The sequence below is a fragment of the Chelonia mydas genome, chromosome 1, assembly GCF_015237465.2.
Source record: "Chelonia mydas isolate rCheMyd1 chromosome 1, rCheMyd1.pri.v2, whole genome shotgun sequence".
NCBI lineage: Eukaryota > Metazoa > Chordata > Testudines > Cheloniidae > Chelonia > Chelonia mydas.
In genome coordinates this window covers 326412654-326433868 of record NC_057849.1, presented here as the reverse complement: position 1 = coordinate 326433868, position 21215 = coordinate 326412654, and the positions used below count along the sequence as shown (strand labels likewise).

Here is a 21215-nt window from a genome sequence, read left to right as displayed (position 1 = left end):
TTTAGCCAAGAAAATTGCCAAAGGAAAGCAAGTGTACTGCAGGCTGCAACACTGATACCTGCGACTACTTAAAAGTAGTCTGCAGTGATATTATGATACACAAACAATTTGACACTAGCTCGCTGCAGTCCTTTATCTCTGTGCTCATTCAGACTGTATGGCATATTTCTTTCAATATGTTCACCATTTTCTAATAGGAATACCTTTGAGGAAACTTCACTCCCCAAGCATTCACACATCCTCAAAGTCTCCCTTGCTTTGGTTTTCAGTAGCCCTACAGCAACCTTTACCCTCTGATTTAATAGGTTTGAAAAGTAATCTGTTCATTTTCTTCCTAACAGGTTTTCAGATCATTGTTTCTCTTCTCACATTTTTTTCCTCAAAGAGTCTTCTCTAGTTTGCTCACGGATCCTTCTCCTGCAAGGCTTTCAATCTCTGTAGTAAACTAGCACTGCTGGTTCTGCATCAGACTTGCTTTTTTGAAAACGGAGACAGATCTGCTCCAGTATCAACTTGAGTCTACAGAAACCATCCCAGATCCCTGTCCTGAAAACACTGACACTAGTGCTTAACTTTACACATGAATAGAGCCAAGTCCTAGCACATTGGGCAGTAGCAGCAGATGCTTTCTGTGGAGGTACCCGGGGAGATCAGTAATTGTCAAGAGTTGCTTATATTGACACATTGTCTGCTGTGTATCTGTCTCTTTTCAGAGCCTATTTTTGTGGATGCTCATCTCATCCCAGATGGCACAGACCCTAATGATGCCAAAGTGTACTTCTTCTTCAAAGAGAGGCTCACAGACAACAGTGGCAGCACCAAACAGATTCATTCAATGATTGCTAGAATATGCCCAGTAAGAATAATTTTTTGTTCAATTTTCAGGGGCTGATTTGCTGGCTTGATTGAATAATCAAAATGAATCCATTGCATTAAAATGATTTAAAAGCCTTTAATTCCAATTACAAGCAAATTTCCTGTTCCTGCTTCCATCTCCATAATTAAGAAGAAAGGCTGTTGAGTATACAGCCAAGCCCTTCCCTTGTTAGATATATCTGGAATATATCTGTAATTTTAGTAGGAATATTAGTGCTTGATGAATCTGTGCACCTCAGTGTCTGGTGCAGTGTAGTTAATAACATTGGCTTCCTAAGCTTGCTTTACTTTCCAAAATTCAGATATGAGTGTTATGGAATCACAGATGTACCAAATCTCCCATATGTAAAGACATTTGAAAACATTGTTTTTATTCTTAAAACAGTTGCACTTTATGCACATGTTTAATTTAAGCACATGAATAGTCCCATTGATTTCACTGGGTCAAAGTTAAGCATGTGCAAATGTTCATGCAGAATCAGTGCCTTAGTTATTGCCTGTATTTCCCTTTTTCTGTAACCAGAGTGAATTTTGTTTGCAGTGTGATTGAAGCAGCTGTCTCTTTCTCTGAGGATATGGATACATGTAAAATTAAAACTGTAAAATGCTCTATTTTTCTGATAAGCTCTTTATCCCTTACCTAGGAACAAAACTGGAGATCAAGTTGAAGGTCCTCCCTCCCCTGGTTAATAGGGGTTTTGTATTCACTGTGGCTTGTAATGTGGCTGTGCAGGGGAATGGCTGTGCACTTTGGTTTTTGCTCAGTTCCTGTTCTGGCAGTTCAATATGACATATGACCTAGTCTTACAATATTGCTATTTTTTGTATTTTTGGTTAGGTGCCCAATGGCCTCTGGGTATTTTTCAATAAGACATTAAACATTATTAGGACATTGTTGTTGTTGTTGTTATAATGAAGTCCAGATTGCTTCTAAAAGGACTTGGACCTGATTGTGCTTATATTGAAGTCAATGCAAACTCCTATAGATTCCAAAGGGAACAAGAGCTGATCCTTCATGTTGATAGTAATCTAGTATAACAACCTCAATAAGGAGTGAACATTGCTACAAGCCTCCTGGTGTCAGCCTGACTTGCCATGAGCTCTGTTAACTTTAGGTCAGTTAAGGAGACCGATTCTAATAGCATTTTTGGCAGCACGAAAGTTAATGCCCAAGCCTCTTGAGCCTGTGCTAGCTGCAAACAAAGTATGGACAGGCTACTGAAAAGGCTTTATTCCAGTTTAAAATGAGAGAGGTCACTTTCCCCCTTCATCGGTAGAACTCCTCTTACACATGCACATGAAAGGCAGAATAAAACTAGAGCTGGTCAAAATTTTAATATAGTTTTGATGAGTTTTAACAAAACATATTCCCATTTTTGGTGTGCTATAAATAAAACAAAATTGGTTATTTAGGTCTTATGAATTGAGCCTTCCAGGTCACTTGCCCTCAGATAACAAATACCTGAATAGTACATTAATGAGATTTTGTCTGAATCTGGCATCATAAAGATTTACCAGTTATTTCATCTTACATGCACATTTCTATCAATGCCTCTGTTAAAGCAGTACTTTAATCTTAGTTCTGTTAACTAAAATAGTTCATCTTTACAGATCCTGTCAATGAGAACGGTCAGGGGGACAGAGACTAAGGGGTGAATTTTGCTGTAAACATTTTTTCTGATTCCACCTAAAATTTTCCTAATATAATTCACTGTGATCCTTACTCTATACGGCAAACACATTTCAAAATGATTTTATAGAAAAATTATTAAAAGCCTGATTTTCAAAGGCTAGACATGCAAAAGTGCCGTGGTTGTGTCATGCTTGTGCACCCAACTTAGGCTTGCAAATACCAATTGTGCTTACCAGTAATAGACACAATTGTGTAAAATTGAAGGTATTTAAACTGTTGAAAACTAGACTTTTAATCGTAGCATAAATGTTACTTGTTAGTGTTTTATGATGTTTATTTAAGTTCTAAATAGTACCACTTACAATATGATTTAAATAATTGGTTAGCATTTTTCATCATGGCAAGAGCTGGATTAAATATGTGTTTTCATACTTTATTGGTAATTTTGCCTACGTTTCTTGTAATTAAACATGTTATTTACTGTCTGGTTGGCTGACAAACAGGAGTCTCCAGGTGATTGTTGTACAGCCTCAGAAAAGTTGTAAGATCTGCTCTGTCTATTATGTCCACTGAAGGATAGAGAGAGGAAATCTAAATGAATCTGATTGCAGTGGCATTTGGGGTTTTGTTGAAAAGATTCTCATGGACAAACATAGGTAATATAGGAATTACCATAATGGATAAGACCCAGAGTCCATCTAGTCCTGTGTCTTGTTTCTGACAGGAGTCCACGTCAGATGCTTCAGCAGAAGGTGCAAAAAACTTTTCATTAGGCAGATATGAGATAATCAGCCCTCTGCATGAGTTTTCCTGTCATCCCCAATAGTTAGAGATTGTTCTAAACCCTGAAGCCCGAGGTCTAACATCACAAGCTTGTAAAGTTAACATTGTTGTTGTCTGATACCCCTGTGAGGCCATTTTATAGAGTGGAACTTTAATCTCTCTTTGTTTGCTCAAGATAGTCCTCAATTTCAACATTCATAATTGGGTCTGTGTTTTCCCAGATTTGGCGGTGTTTGGGAGAGGGGTTTGCTTCATGCCTATTTTTGTTTATTTTCTTTAATATAAGCATTGTATTTGCTAGATGATGGGTCAGAATAATCTGAGAAAAAATTGCAGGGATTAACATTTTAGTTTTGCTTTGTTTTACTTTTGTCAAATTCATTTTGCTTTTCAGAATGATACTGGTGGACAGCGTAGTCTTGTAAACAAGTGGACAACATTCTTGAAAGCAAGACTTGTGTGCTCAGTAATGGACGAGGATGGAACGGAAACATACTTTGATGAATTAGGTATAGCAGTGTAGTCTTTATGAAACATTATCTATATCATGTTACCTCTGTATGTGTGAGTATTTGAAAATCTTAACTTCAAATGAGAAAAGATATACTTGTGCTTAAGCCACAGATACTGGGAGTTAAGGACATCTGAATTTGATTCCCAGTTCTGCAACAAAATTCCTGTATCACCTTGATAAGTCACTAAGTGTGAAATATTCGCTCCATTTAAGTCTATGCCAAAAATCGTATTGACTTCAATAGTGCCAAGATTTCACTATAAATTTCTTTACCTCATCATCCTCATCTCTGAAGCAGGAATAATAATGCTTGACTATACACTGGAGTACTAAGAGGCTAAATTAATGTTTGCAAAACACATGGAGAGCTTCCAATGAAAGGAGAGATGTAAATGCAAAATATAATTGTTGCTGTTCCTATTGTTTATGCTCATGATTAAGATTTGCTTATAGTATTTTAAACTGTTTTTAGTATCAGTTTTTATGTACCACTAATGCCCTTTTGATGACAAGACAGGTGCTCCTTTGGGTCACTTGGTAGAAGTCTCTTTGGAAGCAGAACTTGTTGTTGATGAGGATACTAAATACTACTACTACTAAGTATAATTTCTTAGAATTTATGAATGCTTTTACATCTGCAAAGCTTTTTACAAATATTAACTAACTAACCCTCAGAACAATTGTATGAGGTTATGTTTGTGTATGGTCTTTTTAGGATCTCCAACATAAATATGGATTATTAACTTCATGATCACATATCTAATGCTGCGTGTTTGCAGCCATCTGGTGTCTATGATTGTCATGGGCGTGGTCACAGATCTGAACCCCATTTGTTGGACAAATAACCTCAGACAAGTTTTGCCTCAGCTGGGGAGTGTGGGCTTGTCTGTGCACCACTAAGTAGTTAAAAATGACAAAACTTGATCAACTGCCCCTGATCTCCTTTAACTCAATGAATAGACTGTAGAGTCTTTTGCTTTGAGAAGCTAAGGACATAAATTCTATTTCAGATAAGATATATGTTGTTAGCTAATGAACCAGATTCTAGGTCTGAATCTGACTCATGCACACTGCTTCCACGCTTGTGTAACTACACTGACCCCAGTGGTATTGCCCCTGATTTTCACCACTGTAAATGGGATCCAGAATCTCTGTGGCTATGGATTGTTATAAATGTTTCAGTGCAATTGTTTTGATTCAGAATGTAATAGTAGTTGGATCAAATCCTAATTTAATGTTCCATGTGAGTAAGGTTATCAGAATCTGATCCTGGATCACTGTATTTTTATCCTATGATAAAACACCGTATGGTATATATTGCTGGTCTCAGTCCTTAAAATAAAGCACAAAGACCAAATTCAAAATTTAGAGGATACTTTGAGAGTCACCTTTCAAAAGTGCTCTGCTCCTGACATCTCCAAGACCCTGATTCATCAATCCACTCCTATTCAGCAAAGCACTGATGTTCAGCTTTTAAGGCTTTTGGGATCATATTGGACTAGCAACTGAGCATGAGCTCCCAGGATAATGCTGTGACAGAAAGGGATAATGTGATCCTTACTTTATCAAAAAGTCGATTGAGAGATGACTTTACTATAGTGTTTCAGTACATTCATGGAGAGCAACTACAAAGTACTAAAGAGATCTTTAACTTATCAGGGAAAGGTATAACAAGAACTTGTGGCTGAAAGCTGAAGCCAGACAAATTCAAATTAGAAATTAAGCACAAATTTTTAACAGTGAGGGTGATTAACCACTGGAAAAAACTCCCAAGGGAAGTGGTAGATTCTTCTAGCCTTAAATTCTACACATCTTTAAAAGCACTATAACTTCGACTCCAGTGGGACTTAAACATTACCTAACATTAAGCACATGATTAAATGCTTTCATGAGTTAAGGTCCTTTTGAGGAGAATGGGAGAAGATAGGTACTGAGCACATTTGAAAATTTGATCCATTTATTTGTGTGTCTAAATAGGGGCAGCTGGGTATTGAGTTCATTTGAAGAGCTGGCCCAGAATGTGTAAATGCTAGTTTTACTATGACCAACCTTAAATATGATGGGCCTGACCATTGAAGTCAGAGACAAAATTCCTATTGAAGTCAATGTGAGTAGGATGGGGCCCAAAATTTTGAGGTTTGAAAGTAAAGCTAGAGCAATTACTCAACAGCTGTGTTCTTTCTTTCTCACAGAGGATGTGTTTCTCCTCGAAACAGATAACCCTAGAACAACACTGGTGTATGGAATTTTTACAACATCAAGGTAATTTTCAAGATTTGTAGAGGCAGCCTCTGTGAACAGCCTCAGTTCCAGTTCCATATAAACACAGAAAGAAGTATTTTGATCTCAAGGCAATTGAGATTGAATGCATTACCAATATATCCTGCAACTATTGTTGCCACCTTTCAATTCTGCTTATTCTCATCAATTAAAAGCACAATTACTTGTGATCTGTGTTGGAGCTATATTCATTGTGCCAAATTGATCCCTTGTGTCTCCAATACAACTATACCTGAGATAAATTTCCCCTCTGCTCCCAGCTTTTAAAAAAAAATATTATGGATTATATTGAGAAAATGGTTCCTGTTGTCTCCGTATGTTTACTAGATAGTGGGGAAGAACAAGGACATCATGTGTGATTGACTTCAGTGGCAACTGAGGATTCTCAGCACCTCATCAGGGGTCCTTAGCACCTGAAACATCAAGCCCAGAATTCCTAAATAAATTCATGCTAATAGTTCCCATTCACATAGCTGGCAGACTATTCCATGTGCCAATAGGACTTTGGCTCCCAAAAGGCACCCTTATATCCTGTTTGATCAAGTCCTTCCTTAATCACAACCTGAGTCTTCAGCCTTCTCTGGATCACTGCAAAACATGGGCACTCCTCATCTCTTGGCAGATAAGGGCCCACCTTGCTGTGAGGACAGATTGGATAGTTATTTGAGAAAGTTCAAGATTTCTTGTTAAGCTTGCTGGGATAGTCTTTCTGAGAAAAAACAGATACTAACTTTATTTGTATTTTGATGTTTTGGGGGATTTTGCTCTTGTCCCAATTATCTGAACAATGGAAATGCCACTGCCCATCTGTCAATGTATTTCTAATACATACCTCGCTGTAGCATTTTGGTGCATTATATTTCTGTCCAATAGCTGGACCTGACCAGTTAGAAGTTTTTTTTGAAACTGACTTTTTTGATTTTCTTTCTTTTATGGAAAAATTTTGAATAAAATGGAAAAAAAATCATTTCAGTTGAACATTTTCATGTGAGAAAAAGTCATTTCCTGACCATGTCAACCACCGTGATAATATATGCCCCGTAAATGCCAATTGTCAAGCTTACATATAGCCAAGAAAAGATAGTTTCATAATATTTAGGTGAGGGGGAAAAAAACAACCCTGTAGCTTAAAAATAGCTGAGGCTATCTATGCTGTATGGCTCTTATAGCACAAGAAGAGAAAATGCTGAGACAATGTTTAGCGATAAAAACCACACTTATGATTATGTTATGGATTCAACATGTCTGAGTTGGAAACTGTTCTATCTAATTCTCATGGTATTCCTGCAGTGGAAATTGGGTTTGAGTTAAGGCACCATATAACCAGACTGAACACTTGGTCTATTCCAGGCCCTCTGGACATTTTCTCACTTTATACAAGGTTTTACTTTTGTCTAGGTTTCTGTTTCCACAAACCACAAGACTTCTGTTTGTTTGTTTTTTTACTCTAGATTGAACATGTTGTGTAATTAAACCTAGCAGTCATAATGAATTTCATCTACTTGTACTGCCTGTATCTTTTTCATCTCTGTAGACCCCAACCCGAGAACAGTAATTGGAGAAACAGACTGCGAGATAAAAATAATTATGAACTTTAACTAAACTATATTGGTCTAGGCCGTGGCTGAAGTGAATTATTTTTATAGCAGCAACTATTATACAACTAATAAAGGTGCATTGTCTGCAATGATAAAGTGCATCCTTTAAACCATATCTTATGGCTCCCATGAATACCGGGGAAAACTTCATAAACCAATTGTGAAGAAGAGAGAGTTCAGACAACGTATGTGATTATAATGCATCTGAGGGCTTTCTCAAGGTAGCATGTGTGACATAGAGCAATGGGATTGCTGGGTAATGTCCTGTAGCAGTTACCACATTTTCCTCTTTAGTGATTTTACCTGTTCAGTGCACAACAAAGAACAATTTCAATTTTCCTCATCTCACACTTAATATTGAGCAAATCTGGAATGTTTGGATGTTCATCTCTGAAAAAAACATCCAAAGTGTGCCTTCCCCCCTCCCCCAACACATACATTGCACCCTTTCACACAGTGGACACAGAAGGGGACTGTTAATATCACAGCCAATGTCTTAGCTTCCCACTGAAGATCATTTCCTTGACACTGGAGATCATCCTTAATGGAGAGTGCTAGGGACAAGTACTGGCTGCAAAGTCTCTGGCAATAGGGCTCCACAGCACTAAGGAACCCAGACAGAGCCTCAGTGGGCCCATATTAATGTGAAGGCACAGGGCCTGTGCAACTGGATCCAAACTAATCTCCTGGGAGTTAGTGGGTCAGAACCCTAGTTCAGGCTGTGGGAAGGTCAAACCTCATCACTCCTGATGGAAGAATGCATAGGAAACTCTGCAAAAAAACCACATGAAGTTTCCTGGCCTCTGTGGGGGTGTTTCCATGTAACACCATGATCTTAGCCCATATTATTTATAGAAAGGTCAACACTGATTACAATAGTCTAACTGCATTTAATTGTGATTATTGTTTTAATGAATGTTCTATCCAGGAGTTTTATAAGGCAGCTATGGGCTCTCATGGACTGAGGGCCAGGAGAGATGTGTTCTGTTTCCAGTTTAAACACACAGAGAGTGTCAAATCCTGGTCTCACTGAAGTCAGTGGTATTTTGACTACTGATTTCATTGGGAAAAGGTTATGCTCTCATGTGTGCTGTATAGGGGAAGTCATTTAACCAGTCTCTGTCTCCATTTTCCCCATCTGTAAAACAGGGATGATAATACTTTCCCCTCTCATTGGGAAGATCAATACTCTTTGTGAGGAAAATGTTACCTAGCTTTACAGGTTAATGCTGTGTATTTTAAAGGTAAATTAATGTGTGCAAAGTTCTTTGAGGTCCTTGTATGGAAGATGCTCTAGAAGTGCTACATATTATTACATGTGTCATCTCTATGGGCAATGTTGCATCACTGAACCCTTTGTGATGATGGAAAATGTTATGTAAGAGATGGCAGATCGTGGTGCAAATATTGTCCTTGTTTTTTCCAGCTCTGTATTTAAAGGTTCAGCAGTGTGCGTGTATCACTTGTCTGAGATCCAAACAGTGTTCAATGGGCCCTTTGCACATAAGGAAGGTCCTAACCACCAGCTAATTCCATATCAGGGAAGAATTCCATATCCACGACCTGGCACAGTAAGTACTAAAGACATTTATGCAAGTCAGGGTTGGCAACTAATTGTCTTTGTTTAATTTAATGAAATATCATAAAATTGGTGCTAAAGCACAGACTATACATTATATCTAAAATTAGTTGTAATTCCATCTATCTGCCTGCCTACTTATATATTTACCTGTCATACACATCACTATAATATCTGAGAACTATTAAAATTATTAAAAAATCAGTCTCTCTCTCGCTTGCTCTTTCTGTCCAGCAGGTAGAAGTAAATAATTTCATTAGATGTCTATTATTTTTTAAGAGTATGTGTATATTTGAGAGAGGGAGAGGGAGAGAGACAAAGAAAGTGCAGGGGCTATTAAGAGAAGCCAAGTTGAAGAGTTTTGTATTTCACCCTGATTATTCTTGCCTCTTATAGTATCGAGTTCTATATTTTAGGTCCAATGCCCATAAAAGTCTGTCCCCTGCGCTCATGAATCTTCCCCAATTTTCAAGTTTCATTATTCCAATGGAACATTGAGTAGGTGTGGTGGAGTTCATGGTTGCTGAGGGAGAGAGTGTCTCAGCTGACTATGCCAATCCCATGGACGGTATTGAGAGTTAGTAAACAGTCCTTGAAATGGACTGTGTCATGGATGAGAGGCCACGATAATCTGTTCACAGCAACCTGTGTTGCTGCTTCTTTTTGTACCAGTTGGAGCTCTCTCAGGGCTTTGTTTCAAGATATAATGAGTTTCAATAATCAGCCTAGAGATACTTAATGCATAGAACAACATGGCCAGGTCTATGCCTCAAATCTTGTAAGGATTTTTTATAAAATTGGATTGTGCCCTTTTTTGTACAGGTAATGTATAGAGATGGCCTGCAGTATATATATCCAAAAATGCCCCTCTCCCCAAAACTGCTTGAATTTTACTTCAGAAATATTAGGAGTCTTTTATTTTTACTGGAGAGTCTATGGAGGTTCTCTGAGATGTAGGCAACCCTGTGCACTGTGGCTTAAACTATCCCATGCTGTTCTCCTCTCCTGAAAAACCCTCATACTTTGTTCATATCTCTAGAAGCATTTGCTTGTTATATCATATTTGTGATGAACATCCCAGCTCTTAAAGATTGGCACCATAGCAACCTTTCAGTGTTTCTGAATTGACAAATGAAAATACCCTTATTAGCAATGATCAATCATATGGTTAATTACCTATGAGAGCATCATCAGCTAGCAGGATTGAACCGGGGACCTCTGGAGCTTAGTGCATGAACCTCTACATCTCTCTCTCTAAGTGGTCACAGTGCCACTGGATGGGACAGAACACCACACCCAGGAGGTGTGTGGGTTACAACTGCACCTGGGCTTTGCAAAGAATAAAAGTCCCAGGGACAAGAGAAATGTAATTCTTTGTAGCTTCGGGAATATCAGTTCAGCCTCTTATGATATTACTGGCTGTCAGATTTAGGACATTCATATCACAAAATCTCTTCAGAGTTTGTTAATAAATACCTGATGTTCCGCTGTGGTTGAATGGTAGCATTCTTGCTTGTAATTAATTCAAACAGTGTTAATCTCATGAGTTCACTGTTGCTTTAATTTTACTGTTTATGAAAATATAAAATAAATGGCTCATTTAACCAGGAAGTTTCATGCTCTGGTGATTAGTCACATTTCAGTGTTTCTTGCTGCTTCAGGAGTATTGTATCTCTGTATTTTTTCAACCACTGCCATGTTATTCTTGGTTCATCTTATGAAGGCTTGTGAAGTATTCCAAACAGGGCTAAACAGGGGATCAGGCAGCACAACGGAAAGGAAAATTTAATTTAGAATTGGGTTTTACATAGTGGCAAAAATTATCCATATTTATCAGATATGCTAATGGGCTCTGAGTTTGAAGGATCCTGAGAAGAAAGGTTCTTGGGGATTGTTATGGACACCTCAGTATTTGCATTAGTTCAGTGTGAAGTTGCAATTAAAAGAAAAGCCAGAAAGATGGTTTACATTAATAAAGGAAGGCAAAAATAGATAGTATAATAGAAGGACATGATTAGTGATACATCTACACTGGAACGTTAAAACCAAAGCTCTGCACATTTCCAGGAGATTGGAGAGTTGTATCTGAATCTTCTGACTGGAACTCGTCCCTATATTTTTTCTTTGGGTCAAATCCAAACCTCAGGTAGCCTGGTAGTAGTTCAGAGAAGGCCATGAGAACTGCTATCCAAATCACCCCATGTTGAGCGTTCAGCCAAATTTTCCCCCTTCTACTGCCAGTTTTTCCAAGACAAGACATGACTGGACTCTAATATTCTTTCCCCAAGACTCTCCAAATTCTTCTACACAAAAGTCTTTTAACAAGCCATTCCACAAACACACAGGGAAGTGTGTCACTGATTTCCAGTTGTCATGTCAGCCAATTCCCATGGTACCTCCATTGTTCTGCATAATCCAATCCAGTTCAAATCAGGACAACAATCTCATCAAATTTGACTGAACTCTGCATCCTTATCATCTGAAACTGCTTATCCTCTCATCTGTTCCCCTGATGCTTCTCCGCAAACCACCCTTCTTCATCACAGTCACTAAGCAAAACATTTTCTGACATGAGATTTCTGTAGCTTGTCTCTGCTTTTCTTCATTGGCAGAAGGTTCTGTCTCTGACATCATGGAAGGATTAAGGTTTAAATTCCATTTCCCACTGAAGTCAGTGTAGGTGCAGCACCTTTGAAAATACGTCCAGTTTTATTTAGAAGCTTAAATGTATATTCAGATGCCTACTTTTGGGCATCCAAGTTCAAAAAGTTTGTCCAAAATACATTCTGGGTTAGGAGCCCCTTTCCTGCCGAACATCAATATTGGCCACTGCCAGGATGCTAGATTAGAACGACAAGCAATCTGACCCAATACGGCAAATCCTATGTTCCACTTGCATAAATAGATCTTTCAAATTAAACATTTTTATATAAATGCACTTACAATCAGCCAAAATGCTCTAACTATAAATATCACAAATGCTTCAGCATAGCTTAAATGGAATTAAATAAAGGAATACATTCGCTAGGCCACCGGCAGGCTCTGCAGTCTTTGGCTGCCCCTTTACTACATACCAAGCATTTCTTATTTCTTCCACAAACTAAAATTACTTATGGAAAACTTTTATGACATAATTGGCAGCTTCCTACTACATTCAGAGCTGGTTAAGGGTTGTTTGCATTATCCAGACTCTACAGAAATATTTTTGTACCCAGAGCTCATTGAAGAATGTACTATAAACCAAAGGGTTCCTGTCCTCCTTTAGTTCATCTCTAATCTTTGGGGCTATCCCAGCAGGCTTGTGGGTGCAAAATGTGCTGTGAGTGCAGTCACCATGTGGTTAAATCATCTGTAGGAGGGGGAGTGCAGCAGAGGTACACTCAACTCTCCGAGGAAGGGAACAGCTCATGTTGTACTTCAGTGACTTCTCTGGTTGGCAGCAGAGAGACACAAGCTATGAAGCTTTCTGAGTCCAGTCCTTCATGGACAAAGGAATAATTTTCATGACATGGGTCTTTGGGTTGGTAATAGAGGCAATGAACTGGTCCAAGAAGGATGTCTGGGACTTGCCTGAAACAACTATCTAATTATCCATCTGCAATTCATGAGGATTTATATGCCAGGGTGGGAATAAATAGGGACAGTTGAATCTGGGATAACATTGGAAAACTGGAACTTACTAGGATCTGTGAGGCAGAAGGTGGGGAACATACAAACAGCCATACTGGGTCAGACCAATGGTCCATCCATCCCACTATCCTGTCTTCCAGCAATGGCCAATGCCAGCTGCTTCAGAGGGCATGAACAGAACAGTCAATCATCAAGTGATCTATCCCCTATCGTCCACTCCCAGCATCTGGGAAATCTGGCCTAGAAGACAGAAAAGGTACCTGTCTTCTAAGGAAGGAGGGCAAGGACAGGTGATATTGGTCTAGGATGCAGGTCAAGGGGGGGAGGCTCTCTGATATAGTTCTGGGAGTGCCTTTGAGTTTTGGGGTCCCTTGCCAAGAATCACCTTACTTGGAGCCCTCAAAAGCCTGTAGCCAGCCCTGTTTGTCAGTGCTGGTTACAAATTTCTGAAATATTGCCCTGTGTTTCCTGGAAAATGAAAGGCCCGTGAGCTGCAGAAAGCCAATGGAGTTCTTGAGCAGCAGCAAGTGAAGGAGTTGGCTGGGGCTGAGAGAAGTCATATAAATAGGTTCCCTACACAGCACAGATTTCTATATTGGAACTGATTTCTCCTCTCCCTGTCTTCTTCCCCACATTTCCCCTAAATACTCACAACCTGTCAGCTCTCTATGGCTGGAATTACTCCCTTGTGAGTACCCAAGGGGACTGATAGATCACAGGATTGATCAATGGGATGGTTCTTCATTCAGTGTAAAGAAAGGGCTAGAGCTTGGTGGGACTCCGTTATCCCAGATTGCTGTGGCGGGAGGGGCAGGAGGGAATCTGTCCCTCATAACACCTCTCTCTATGGGCTCTTCCCATCTCTATCTCACCAACCACAAAATATTATTTCTCTGTAGGGGGGGATGAGCCATCTGCCCCCTGGGGTCTTTTCATTGTCTCACAGTCAAGAAATGAAGGTGAAAGGCAGGGAGGTTCTGCTGTCTTTGTATTGCAGCCCCTTAAAGCTGTACAGACATTGAGTGAGAACTCTCACTTTGGGATGCCAGAGGACTCTTTGAGCTCAGTGCCTTCCTGTTGTTGTTACCAACATCCATTTGGCACACTTAGAATCAAGCTAGGGCGAGGGGACCATTACTGGCTGGTGTGCAGTACCTAATCTGGGTAATAGCCTTCATAGCTGGATAGCTTGGAAAATTTGTGGGGCTTTGGGGGACAGGGTCATTGTAAGGCCTTTTCCTAGCACTCTACAGAAAGCTACAGATTCTTCTGACAAACCCATGGCTCAGAATTTACCTGTCAAATGTCTCTTCATGCCTTGATGAGACATAGGATCGATCCACATTTACAGGCCCCTGAAAGGAGCAAAGCTCCAGAGCTAGATGAACTGCACAGAAGCTGCCTGGTAAACCCTGTGCTATGCAGCAGTGTATTGTGGGTGACTCTTCCAATGGTAACATAGATAGGTGCAGGGCACAGATATGCGCAGGCACATAGATATGTGTGGCCATGTTGCCTGTTTACATGGACTGTGTGCAGCAGGCCGAAATTTGAGCCTGATTCAGGAAAACACATAAACACATTCTTAGCTTTAAGTGGTGCTTTCACCCAGAGTTAACTGGCCTGGTTGGGGGTACGGGTTAAAGCCCAGATACAGTTTCCATTTGGACTGGGAACCTACTCACTTTGCTGTAAGGATGCAGGCTAACTCACCTGTGGGCTGAGGGTGGGTGTAATACCTCCAGTGCCTTCCACCAGTCTCCTTGTCTGCCCAGTTCTCTTAGAAGTCACTGGGAAAGAAACATAGCATGGCTCAGCTTATTGCACCAGAAGCCCTAGTGAAATGAGCACAGAACCAGTGAGGACACAGTAACACAGGAATGGCTTTGCAGTGTGGCTCCTCACACCGGGGTTAGGCTTCCCTGCCTACTCATGTACAGTCTCAAAGGGTCTGGGAAAGGCTCCTTGCATTTTCTCCCTTCTTGTGCATTTGCACAAGGTTTGTCCAAATCTAGCCCTATGTGCACTGAATAATTATAACACACAAGCAGAGGTAGGTACCTAGTTAGGCATCTAAATATACTTGTTGGCCTTTATATCTATTTTTGTACTACCCAGAGGCAAGATCTTTATATCTTTCCCCTTACCAGTCACTTGCATTCTTTGCAGTGAGAACTTTGGGAGCACAAGGAATGCAAAAATAAGGCCCCTCAAGCATGGAGCATTGCCATCAGCCTAGCTTTTAAGAACACACAAATATGTTTGTTTGTTTTGTCCCAGCTGAGGGCAGTTTATAGACATAGCTATTAGAGTACAGCTTTTCCATTATATAAATATAATCATTTTCACATGGAGTATGAAGTGTTTTTTCAAAAAATGTTACCATGCCGCCTGACCATCAGTCAGTGTTTGTAGATAGATTGAAGACAAAAAATGCTTGATAGATGCTATGCACTGTTAAGCATTATTATGAATTCTTCCTCACAGTGTCCTGGAGGAGCCTTTACACCCAACATGCGGACAACCAAGGAATTCCCCGACGACGTTGTAACCTTTATTAGGAATCACCCCTTGATGTTCAATCCCATTTACCCAATACACAAAAGACCATTAATCATTCGGACAGGAACAGACTACAAGTATACAAAGATAGCAGTGGACCGAGTTAATGCTGCTGACGGACGATACCATGTCTTATTTCTTGGAACAGGTAAGATGTACTTAACAGCAGCTATGCACGGAATTGTTTTATTTATTTAACTTTGATGCACTGCATTGTAGTTTTTAGTGAATTCCAAACCCTGTACAGCCTATTGTCTTCACACGTGCTTATTAAAACATAATTACTATATACTTAAGAGATATAATCAGAACAAAAATACAAAGAAAATAAAATGAATATTTATTGTAAAAAATAGAATGGTTCTCATCAGAGACAAAAGCCAACTTTGTTGTGTACAATGTATGGTCTAGATTTACTCACCATGAGTAGCATCATACCCATGAGTAGTACCATTAACTTCCATGGATTAATGTACTATTTTCCAGGACTAGGAATATGGGAATCTGACATTGTATTATTACTAATTATGAACATCATATGAGGTAAGCTGCCTGTGAAAAGAATGGTAATGTGGCCAGAAAGTTACAAGGGCAGAAATAACAACTTCACAATAATGTAAAAATATAGAGGGTTTTAGCAAATAGAAAAGGGAAAACTGTATTTCTAGTGGTACTGTATTGTAGAGACTTTCTAAGTCTGATTCTATGATTACAAATATTTCCTTAATAACATAACAAACCAAATTCTGCTCTTAGTTACACCAGTGTGAATCTGTAGCAATTCCATTGAATTCAATGGATGTACTGAACTGACACCAGTGTAACTAACAAGTCTAGTGATTTTCATTAAGAACTGTAAGGTTAGAGGATAGTGATCCAATTTACTTTTCAAATGTATTGTGACATGATTAGAATTGCAGAGAACGATCAAGCAGTGTCAGGGAAATAGACTAAAGTAGCTGATCTAGGGCTGGATCCTGAAAGCCCTCTGCATCTGGACCTGCCATTGACTTAGTGGGGGGCTGTGCTTGAGAAGGGCTTGTGGCCTGGAGCTCTGATAAACTAAAATCCAGGGTTCTTGATTCTATTTGTGAGCACAGAGCAGTTTCAACTAAAAATAAGGCAGATAATCCTATGAGAACAGGTTTGTCTCTGAACATCAGACAAGTCTTATAGAGATGTGGAACTACTGTTTCTGCCAACAAACTACCATTTAGGCCACATGGGTTTGGGAATTACCATCCTTGTATTAGACTCAGGAAACCAAGGCTAAAAATCTTTCAAATCACCAGACTTTTATGAGGAGGGGATTAAAAGAAACTCTCTTCACTCTTCTTAAAGGAAGTCCCCAACCACCAAAGGAAATAAGAATACAGAAAAGCTCTGTTATTGTTCCCATGGCAAACCATCACCAAGGGCCTCCATTCACTATGTCGTGATTCATCAGAATGACACTCACACTCTGTAGTGGCTAGTGTACATCATTATAAGGCATGACAGTGATAGAAGACGCATAGAGCTTTGGGTATTGAATTACAGCAAGAATTTAGTGAGTTTTGGATCTGGGCATTCTTATTTTTCTTGGCCATCTGATGCAAAATTAGTTTTAAAATTGCCTTAAAGTCTCTTGGTTTTGCTTTAGTTGTCAGGTCATCAGACTAAATAAGAAACCAGTTAAGACACTTTTTTTCTTAGCAAGTATCAGCATTACTAGTAGGCCTTGTGAATCCAATGTCCACCCGGGACCTTTGGATCCTTCAGGGTTTAATTTGACACAGTAGGTCCTATATCGCTTTTCCTATGGAAGAAGCAAAGAAGGGTGCTGTGCATGCTACTGTGGAAATCTCTAGAGAAAGGCTTATACGTGCCCTCCCTACTTATTGTTCACATAGATTAGCATCAGCCATGTCTTAACAACAACAAAAAAATCTTGGTCTTCTACCAGCTTAGCTTCTCCTTGCCAACTCACTGTTTTAACCACACAAATAATTTGGCATGCAATAGAGCTTTCAAATGAACATTTAAATGTCAGTATGGTTTACAAGTGTAAACTAGTATCATTTGTCTAAACATATGGTGTGTGTTTTTTAACTAGAGGAAAAAATACTGCTAAAGATTAATTAAGAAGCCAAGCCATATAAGTCTCCAGCTAACACAGGGTACATTTTATAGCAGTTACAAAATATAGTATATATTATACTATACAATATACAAAATAGCAGTAATAATTAATAATGTGCTGCACATATAAAGTGCCTTACATTTTTGATGCTTTGGACAATAATGATATTTAGCATTTCAATAGTTCTTTCCATCTAAGCCTCTCAAAGCACTTTACTAATTTTATTAAACTGAAACTCATTAATGATGTCACAGGTTTTAATGATGAACAGTAACTTCAGGCCGAATCCAACTTGAGTGAATAAAAATACTCCCGGTGACTTGGAGTGGGAGTTGGAGCAAGTCTCAAAGTCAACAACTGAATATTAGCAACTTACTCCTCATCAGTTCCATTGAGGAGGATAAGTACAGGCAACCTCATTTTATAGGTTGGTTAGGCATCACAGAGAGCAGCTAAGGGACTCAGCCATGGATACACAATGAGCAAGTGGCTCATTAAAGGCATAAACATACCTGGGCTGGTTATATGTGTTTGTTTTCATTCTATAATCTGCCAGCACATTGTCCACTGCAGGACGATTTGTGCATTATATGTAAGCATGGATGTTACTTATCGATTTATACTTGGGTCAAAAAGACCCTTTTGACCCTTGCGGTCCCTTCTAACCCTTCTATGATTCTATGAAATCCAATTTAGTGCACCATCTCAAAGAGTTAAAATTAGAATCACAACTGCTGAAAACAATAGACTTGATGCCCTGTGATATATACTATTTATAATTTCTGCTAATCTATTTTTTTGGGACGTTACAATTCGTGGGTGGTGCAGAGATTCTTCTGAAGATGCTAATAGCTTCATAGCCCTGCCATAAAATAAACAGATATGACATAGGTACAGTGCCTCTCAACCCTTGTAAATAAAAATGATCAAGTTTCTGTCTCTGTGAGGAAAGACTCTACCCTTTTCCTTGGCTCTGTGCTTTCTGTGAGGCTCAGGAGGATTCGATAAAGATATTAATGGTAAGAAGAAATGCAGTGAGGGTTTCCTCTTATGTAAGTTCATCCTGGAAAATGCAAAATTGTATTGTATAACAGCGTTTCAGTTGATAATTTCTCGGGAGCCCTGAGCCCCTTAGCAGTGGAGAATGGGCCTTGGCACCTGGTAACAATTACACTCAGTCTCTGATGGCGAGTTACTGCTGCTGAACTGAGATGTTGCCAGTCATGTCTGTCACTGTCAGTGACCTGTCTCATGCTGCATATTGGAGTGTTTTATGTTGTGCCAGATGCAGAGCACACAAAATGTTTAGCTTCCCGCGCCTCCTTGAGAGTCTCAGTAATAAATCAGTTCCTGAGTGCAAGTGAACAATAACAAAAGGAGCTCTAGGAACCCCTGTATTTTTCATCACGTAGCCATGGCACAGGAAGGGTACAGCCAGCCATGTCTTTTTTTTACACTAAAGTGAAATAAATGCAATATTTCTTTGCACCCCGCAGCCAACCATGTCAAACTCACTGTAACTGTTCCTTGCCAAGAGTTAATTTCAGTACAGTGCTTGTTTTCTAAGCTACGTGACTAGTGAAATAAATCCCATAGACTGACATTGTTCTTGAAACATTACACACAGCTTTTCTAATGATAACGATCTCGCATTTACGCTGTGCCTTTCATCCTGAAGAATCCCAAAGCACTTTACAAAACCTGCCAGGCTGATGCGAAGGAAGGCTTGACACAATGGGGATCTCTACACCCACCACTGAAATGGAGGTGCCTGTGGGGTGAAAAGCAGCAACTACTTAGTGGTAGATAGACAAGTGTAGAATACCTTCTCATCCCAATAGAAACCACAGCTGTAATTAGCTGGGCACAGTGTAATTACCCGTTTGCATATTTGGCGAGGACAATGAGGCTAATACCCTTTCGTCTATGTCATCTGGTCAAGACCTTGGATTTAGATCTCTTCTTTGCTCACTCTGCTTCTCTGTTAGGCTTGTGCTTGTCTAATTTTGCCTCTCATAAAGCATTTCATTTCCCTTGCATTTTATTTTAATTACATTACTCCATGTCTCAAACCTCCAAATTCTCCACTTTATCCCCTGGTAGATTGTTTTTCCTTTTAGTTTAAGAAAGGCAGCAAAGCAGCATGCAGGCATTTTCTTAAGGTTAATATTTATTTTTTAACTTTGCGACCTACCACTTGCACTTCCAAAGTCTTTGTGCAGAGTGCACCAGATTGCACAATGCTTAGACTATGCATGGTTTCTTTATTGTTGTTAGTATTATGGAAATATTTAAATGTCCACGTCAGGTTCAGGCACATTCAGCAGTCGCTGGCCATCTTTAAGAATTTTCTCGGCTCCTATAAGATATGAGGTCATACAGCTTTTGAAAAGGGGGCTAAATTACTATTGTAAAAGGTGTTTCAGATTTCCGGATGATTTAGCACAGTTTCATATGTTTAACTTGGGCCGTGTGCATGTGGTTTTGTCTCCAGTGTCTAACGTTGTGTGTGCTTGTTCAGTGTTTCTAATTATCTTTCCGTCTCTCGTCCAATTGTTTGAACCCTTCATTTGAAAGACTGGTTGCATTTGGCACTTTCAGAGCATGAGGTTAAAATATGGATGCCACATATGTGACTAAATCCCTGGAGTACTAGCTTTTGTGGTGTTGGCTGTCTTTTTGGAAGACTAACTCTCACTAACAACAGTAGTATCCAGCAATGGAATAACTCATAACATGTAATGAACTACAGATTGTTACAGAGCTAGATAATCTGGTGAGAAAAGCGAGCCTTAAGTTCACTAGTTGGAGTTCTGTGTTTGCGCTCTGGAAGAAGGTTTTACACAAGAGCGATACCAAAGGCAGCCTGGTTCCCCAGGTCTACTCAGGCATAGTGAGCGAATCATTCAAAGTGTTATGATGATCATCTCCTCCAAAGCTTTTTTACCCTTATAGCCATTTTAGGAGTTGCAAATTCCCTCCCAGGATCTGTACCCTGAGATTCCCCACTCAGTTCTCACTCAAACTCGCGTTGACTCTCAAGAGTATGGAAATGGAATGAGTAGACACTGAATGAAGATCTAAGTAGTTAGCCCAGTAATTTTTTGCACTTACGAATTGCTCTTTGGGAGAGACCTCAAAGGGCTTTACAGACTGTTCATTACGTTTCACAGCAAGTCCATAAGTTGAGCAAGTATTATATCCATTTCAAGATGGGGTAAACTGAAACATTGAACAATTAAGTGACTTTGAACAGGCCATGCAGCAAAACAGTGACAGAGCCAGAAAGAGAGAGCCCAGGAGGCCTGGCTGTCAGTACTTAGCTTTAACTGCTAAGCAGTACAACAATTCATCTCAGAATCTCACGTGCTGTCCCATGACTGAAAGGGTTTCACACAAAGAGAGTTTAGGCATCATGGAAAACGTATTCTTTTCTTTTTACTTCTTTATTTCAAGTCAATGTAATGCTTATGAAATGTGCCCAATCAACAACCTTAAGGCATGAGTTCACAGACTCCATCTGCCCCTCTACAAGAACAACCAGGGCAAAAGCACTTCTCACACTGCCCCACCAATCTTCCTCATGCCTCAACATGAGGGACCCCTTAAAGGAGGAGACCTCTCCATAAAATCTTTAA

General features: G+C 39.5%; 1 protein-coding gene across 1 annotated transcript in view; it reads left to right on the top strand.

Annotated features, from left to right (window-relative positions):
• The window catches only part of SEMA3C (semaphorin 3C), a 163070-nt gene that overhangs the window by 116864 nt on the left and 24991 nt on the right, over positions 1–21215 (top strand). Inside the window, exons 8-12 of the mRNA XM_037889242.2 lie at positions 714–856; positions 3687–3801; positions 5999–6068; positions 9111–9255; positions 15381–15603. Coding sequence (XP_037745170.1) covers positions 714–856; positions 3687–3801; positions 5999–6068; positions 9111–9255; positions 15381–15603 — 696 coding nt within the window. The remainder of the gene's footprint in view (positions 1–713; positions 857–3686; positions 3802–5998; positions 6069–9110; positions 9256–15380; positions 15604–21215) is intronic.